The sequence below is a fragment of the Anoplophora glabripennis genome, unplaced genomic scaffold, assembly GCF_000390285.2.
Source record: "Anoplophora glabripennis isolate ALB-LARVAE unplaced genomic scaffold, Agla_2.0 scaffold468, whole genome shotgun sequence".
Taxonomy (NCBI): domain Eukaryota; kingdom Metazoa; phylum Arthropoda; class Insecta; order Coleoptera; family Cerambycidae; genus Anoplophora; species Anoplophora glabripennis.
Genome location: NW_019416618.1, coordinates 22408 through 29019, shown reverse-complemented (window position 1 = coordinate 29019; position 6612 = coordinate 22408). Strand labels below are relative to the sequence as shown.

At 35.1% G+C, this 6612-nt stretch overlaps 1 protein-coding gene across 1 annotated transcript; it reads left to right on the top strand.

The window, feature by feature from the left end:
• Positions 1-5465: 5465 nt before the first annotated feature.
• Positions 5466-6119, top strand: LOC111691775 (the record flags this gene model as incomplete). The annotated part of the gene is made up of 1 exon (XM_023455100.1): positions 5466-6119. A coding segment is annotated over exon 1 (654 nt), but the record flags the coding sequence as incomplete, so codon positions are not given.
• Between the last annotated feature and the right edge of the window lie 493 nt (positions 6120-6612).

Sequence of the window (6612 nt, the reverse complement as noted above, 5' to 3'; positions counted from 1 at the left end):
CAATTTCTAGATTGTTTTTTATGTCCTCAGACAAATGAGGGTTTGAACAAACTTTTTTCAAACTAACGCTAAGTTTTTATAAATATGGACACTCGAGGACTTCACTATCGATATTCACGATCCGATACCGATGGTATCAACTTTCTATAATTTTCGATCTCCACTGGTAGGCCAAGTAAATGAAACTCGCATTGAAGGAAGTCGAGGGGGATCGAACGAACCATTCTCTGCGCTCTAATCGCGGCGGTTGGCGGTTACTAATGACAGTATTGTCGGCGGTCCCGCGGGAGCTGCCGTTCTGCTCCCTCATTTGGGCTTAGGTCAAAATTAAGACCTCGTTAATGTCCGATAATGCACGGATGCGTTTTTTGTGGCGCCAAAAGCGAAGACAAAATTAAAAATTGGGAAATTCAACTTTAATTTTTACATTTTTCAATCGATTTTTTATACAATATAGTGCTGAAGTTTACATACGGTGTGTCCCCTAATGGGGTACCGCACTCTTATAAACTTTTTTATTGTTGATTTTTCGAGAAAAAGTTATTCTTGATAAAAAGTTTTGCTTATCTTGGGAAGCCATGGGCAGTAAACAAATATGTAATAGAACATGCAGGGCATCCAAAAAATTTAAAAATTTCTTATCTTTTTCTAAATTCCTTGTACAGTGACGAGATCATTTCTTCGATTATGGTGGCAANTGAAAGTATATAAATATTAAAATTAATGAAGTTATTTTCAAAATTATGTTCCAAGCAGTATCCTTGTGCATAAATACACTTTTCGATACGTCTTCTCACACATCCGTCTACACTCTTAAAGAGCTTTCTATGGACTTAAACCAAATACTCATAAGAAACAGAGGGTTATAATACGGCAATTAATCCAAAAATCCAAATTTAAAAAAAATGGACTCAATCGCTCATGTTCGCTTTAAAATACAGATTTTAGTTGTACAGGTTAGTTATAAATATTATAGGCGAAATTTATGTCACAAATTGACAAAAAGGTACAGGGAGTCCCAAATCATAAAAATTCAGGAAACAGAGGAAATAAAAAGTTTTTAGAAAAAACGTGATACATATCTTCGGAATGAATGAAGATACAGAAACGAAATTTTGTGTGCACATTATATGAATAAAATGTAAAACCTGGATGTTTGCAGTAATTTGTGATGTCATTTAGTGCGACCGTCAAGAGGAATGACATAGACAGGACGGCCCTAGGAGTTTGGTAAGTAACAGGAATCTAGAGACAGTCAAATTCACTTTGAGGTTTTCCGCATACGCTTTTTTTAAATATTACGTTCAATATAAGTCAGTATAGAAATTGTAGTCTAGGTCTAGACGCTAGACAGCTGAGAAGTAGGTTGTGCTCTAAATTGCACTAACTGACGTCATAAATCGTTACTTCATCAAGGAAAAAATTGTAAAATTACAGAAGTAAATTTTTACCAATTTTGCCAGTGGTTTCGACATCAAATAACACAAGATCTGGATTTTACAAGCATTGTGCTTTTTGCGGATAAATGTTGTTTTACTAGAGACGGCATACTAAATTTTCACAACATTCACTATTGGTGTGATGCAAATCTCACGTTGTACAGAGATCTCGGTTCCAGCAACGGTGTTCAGTGAATGTGTGGTGTGGTGATTTTGGTGACAGAATTTCGACCGTCGTTTCGAAGCATCTTTATTAGCACATGGACAACTTTAAACAAATTTTGGAGAACATATTGTCTATTGGTAAGTAATTTATTTATTCGTTCAATTGTTATGTTACTTTTAAACGAATTTGAATAAATCTCCGAATACAACACAAAATTTAAACCGTCAAAACCGCCATCAGCGCTTTCGCACTGCGGCGCGCGGCAACTTTGATATCAAAGGTACATCTGGCTGCCGCACCAATTTAAAACATAACGTGACTATCAGTTGCTTAATAAAAGTTGCCTTCGTGCCCTCTATCTCCCTTTTCAAAGAACGCACTACTTCAGAAACACCCTTAGACTACAAATTTATGCTGTTTTAAATTCTGTAGTTTCTGTATACAATTTCTAGATTGTTTTTTATGTCCTCAGACAAATGAGGGTTTGAACAAACTTTTTTCAAACTAACGCTAAGTTTTTATAAATATGGACACTCGAGGACTTCACTATCGATATTCACGATCCGATACCGATGGTATCAACTTTCTATAATTTTCGATCTCCACTGGTAGGCCAAGTAAATGAAACTCGCATTGAAGGAAGTCGAGGGGGATCGAACGAACCATTCTCTGCGCTCTAATCGCGGCGGTTGGCGGTTACTAATGACAGTATTGTCGGCGGTCCCGCGGGAGCTGCCGTTCTGCTCCCTCATTTGGGCTTAGGTCAAAATTAAGACCTCGTTAATGTCCGATAATGCACGGATGCGTTTTTTGTGGCGCCAAAAGCGAAGACAAAATTAAAAATTGGGAAATTCAACTTTAATTTTTACATTTTTCAATCGATTTTTTATACAATATAGTGCTGAAGTTTACATACGGTGTGTCCCCTAATGGGGTACCGCACTCTTATAAACTTTTTTATTGTTGATTTTTCGAGAAAAAGTTATTCTTGATAAAAAGTTTTGCTTATCTTGGGAAGCCATGGGCAGTAAACAAATATGTAATAGAACATGCAGGGCATCCAAAAAATTTAAAAATTTCTTATCTTTTTCTAAATTCCTTGTACACTGACGAGATCATTTCTTCGATTATGGTGGCAATAGCTTCTTGAATGTTTTGCTTAAGTAAATCAATGTCATCGTCAAAAATCGTTTGAATACACTTTTTGCATCCCCATAAAAAATAATCTAATGGGGACAGATCTGGTGCCCGTGCAGACCAAGGTCCATAGCGTCCTATCCACTTGTTTAGGAAGTAAATGTCAAGCCAGTTTCTCACTAGAAGTGTGTGCAGGGCATCCGTCTTGTTGAAATATTAGGTTTTCTCTGAACTCTAATTTTTCGCTATCTACCGCCATCTTTCGCTGCCAAAACAAAATTATTGAGAATTTCCAAATACGAATTTTGATAAAGATTTTCTTCTCCATCAAGCAATTTATGATTAAACACTGGTTTGAATTGATAGATTTTGTTGTATACTAAAATTCTTTGAATACGAGGTCTGCTAATATATATGTTTTCTGATCATTTCCTAAGTAACATCTTTGGATTGTCTTATATAGGGTCCATAACTACAACAGCAGCAGCATCGTTATCATTGTATTCTTTTTTATCTTTTTAATATTCTTTACATCACCAGTGGTATTGAATTTTATAATTAGCTTGCGAATTGCTCTACGATTTAGTTACATTTGGATGTTTTTCATTAAAAATTTGTATTACATATCGATATGAAACATTACCGAAACATTTCACAAGATCAATTCGTTGCTACAGGGTTAGCATTATTAATAAAAATTCAGTGGTCAGTTAATAAAAACACATGATACAATAAACTTATAAGATATGATACTAAGAGGTCTCATTTTCGTTCGACTCTGCGCATGACGTCATGTGGCTAGTAAACGCCCACATTGTTCTATTATTCACACACGTATGAGCATGGAAAATACGGCTAATTAAAATTTGTAAACATGTTTTTGCCTTAAATCACAAATATTTAAATAATACATAATTACAGCATTTATTTAACAAGTGTAAATAAAAAAACGAANCGGATGGGGTACCGCACTCTTATAAACTTTTTTATTGTTGATTTTTCGAGAAAAAGTTATTCTTGATAAAAAGTTTTGCTTATCTTGGGAAGCCATGGGCAGTAAACAAATATGTAATAGAACATGCAGGGCATCCAAAAAATTTAAAAATTTCTTATCTTTTTCTAAATTCCTTGTACAGTGACGAGATCATTTCTTCGATTATGGTGGCAACAGCTTCCTGAATATTTTGCTGAAGTAAATCAGTGTCATCGTCAAAATCGTTGGAATACACTTTTTGCATCCCCATAAGAAATAATCTAATGGGGACAGATCGGGTGCCCGTGCAGACCAAGTTATTGGTCCATAGCGTCATATCCACTTGATCGGGAATTAAATGTTAAGCCAGTTTCTCACTAGAAGTGTGTACAGGGCATCCGTCTTGTTGAAATATTAGGTTCCTTCTGAACTCTAAATTTTCGCTATCTACCACCATCTTTCGCTGCCAAAACAAAATTATTGAGAATTTCCAAATACGAATTTTGATAAAGATTTTCTTCCAAAAACTAAGAACCAATTATTTTATTATTATGCCACACCACACTAATAGTTATCAATCGATATTTTGGATTGTCTTTAGCCCAGTATCTACAATTTTGTAAGGAAACCACGCCATTAGTTGTGAATGTTGATTCGTCAGTAAATAAAATATTGGGATAAAAGAATCTGTTTTCAATAAGTTTCTCGCCCATTGTTAAACAAAAGTCCAAACGACGACCATCATCTCCATCAACCAATTTATGATTAAACACTAGTTTGAATTGAAAGATTTTGTTGTATACTAAAATTCTCTGAATATGAAGTCTGCTAATATCTATGTTTTCTGACCATTTCCTAAGTAACATCTTTGGATTGTCTTATATAGGGTCCATAACTACAACAGTAGCAGCATCGTTATCATTGTATTATTTTTTATCTTTTTAATATTCTTTACATCACCAGTGGTGTCGAATTTTATAATTAGCTTGCGAATTGCTCTACGATTTAGTTACATTTGGATGTATTTCATTAAAAATTTGTATTGCATATCGATATAAAACATTACCGACTCCATAACATTTCACAAGATCAATTTGTTTCTACAGGCAGGGTTAGCATTATTAATAAAAATTATATTCAATGGTTAGTTAATTAAGATATACAGGGTGATTCATTAATAATGGGACAGAGCTTAAGGGCATGTTGCTGACCTCAAAATAGAGCGATTAAGCCAAATATGCCTTATCCGAATGTTGCTCCTTTTCGATCTACAGGGTGTTAAAGTTGAAAAAATATTTTCGATTTTTTTAAATATCTTGAGCATCTTTGAACGGATTGTCTTGAAAGTTTGTACACCTATGTTTTCTGAGGTGGTAATTACGGAAATGGTAACTATTTTGCAATCACATCTAGGATGCGCTAGTTGTAGTGTTCCGTCGGAGTAAACATATGTCAAACTTTTTTGTCCTTCAAAAATCTGAATTTCCAATAAGAAATTATTAAACTACGTTCAATTCTAAATAAAAAAGATATACCTGTTAAAAATCGATAAACTTAACCGTTTTCGAAATAAGAACGATTTACTATTTCTTTACAAAATTATTTGTTTGAACGTACGCCTTTAAATAAGATGACTTAAATGAAGTAGGCCGCTGTCAATGAAATGTCATGTATTATTTATGTCAATTCTAAGCAACTTATAAATACTAGACAGTTTAGTTCTTCTTCGTTTGTGATTTTTTTCATTAAAATGCCGCGTCATAATGATTATTCGTTTGTTGAAATGAGAAACATGGTATGTGTGTATGCCCAAGAAAATTATTGTGGTCGTCATGCAGCAGCGAGGTACTTGGAGTTATATCCAAATAACAGACAACCTAACCACAAGCTTTTCAAGACGTTGTACGACAGATTAGGAGAAACGGGATCATTTCGCCCTAAACGAGACGTTGGAAGGCCTAAAGTATTAGCGGCGGAGCAAGAAGAGGATGTTTTAGTGCGAATTGCCGAAAACACGCAAACAAGCACACGCCGAATTTCATCAGCTACTGGTGTAAGTCAGCCTTCCGTCTTCAGAATACTCCACAAAGAAAAATTGTATCCTTACCATTTTCGTCCGGTTCAACAGTTGATGCCACAAGATCCTCCTGGTAGATTTCGGTTCGCACAGTTTCTTCGTCGGCAACAAAATGCTGACCCTACATTTTATAATAAAATATTGTTTACGGACGAAGCTACATTTACCCGGCGCGGTGTATTTAATTGGAGAAATAGCCATTCCTGGGAACTGGAAAATCCTCACTTGCCACGAGAACAACATTTTCAGCATGAATTCTCAATAAATATTTGGTGTGGAATACTTTCCGATAACATTTTGGGACCATTTGTGTTACCCCGTCCACTTAATGGGGAAAATTATTTAAATTTTTTAACAAATGACTTGCCACTCGTTCTTGAAAATATCCCCTTAAATTTACGGCAAACCTTTTGGTTTATGCATGATGGTGCTCCCGCACATTACTCCCGACCAGTAAGAGAATATCTTGATATAAGTTTTCGAAACCGTTGGATTGGTCGCGGCAGCGAAGTGCCTTGGCCTGCGCGTAGCCCTGATTTAAATCCCCTAGATTTTTATTTCTGGGGTAACGTTAAATCTTTAGTTTATAAAGATGTTATACATACTCGAGAAGAGCTGTGGGCAAAAATACAAGAATCTGTTAACATTATCAGAGACCAACAAAGAAGTCTATTCAGTGTCAGACAAAATTTTAACGAGAGAATAAAAAAATGTATTGAAAACAATGGTCGCCACTTTGAGAATCTTTTGTAATTAGACTTAAGCATAATAAAATTTTCAGTTGTTACTGTGTTTGTCTTAATTCGTAATTAAGTCATCT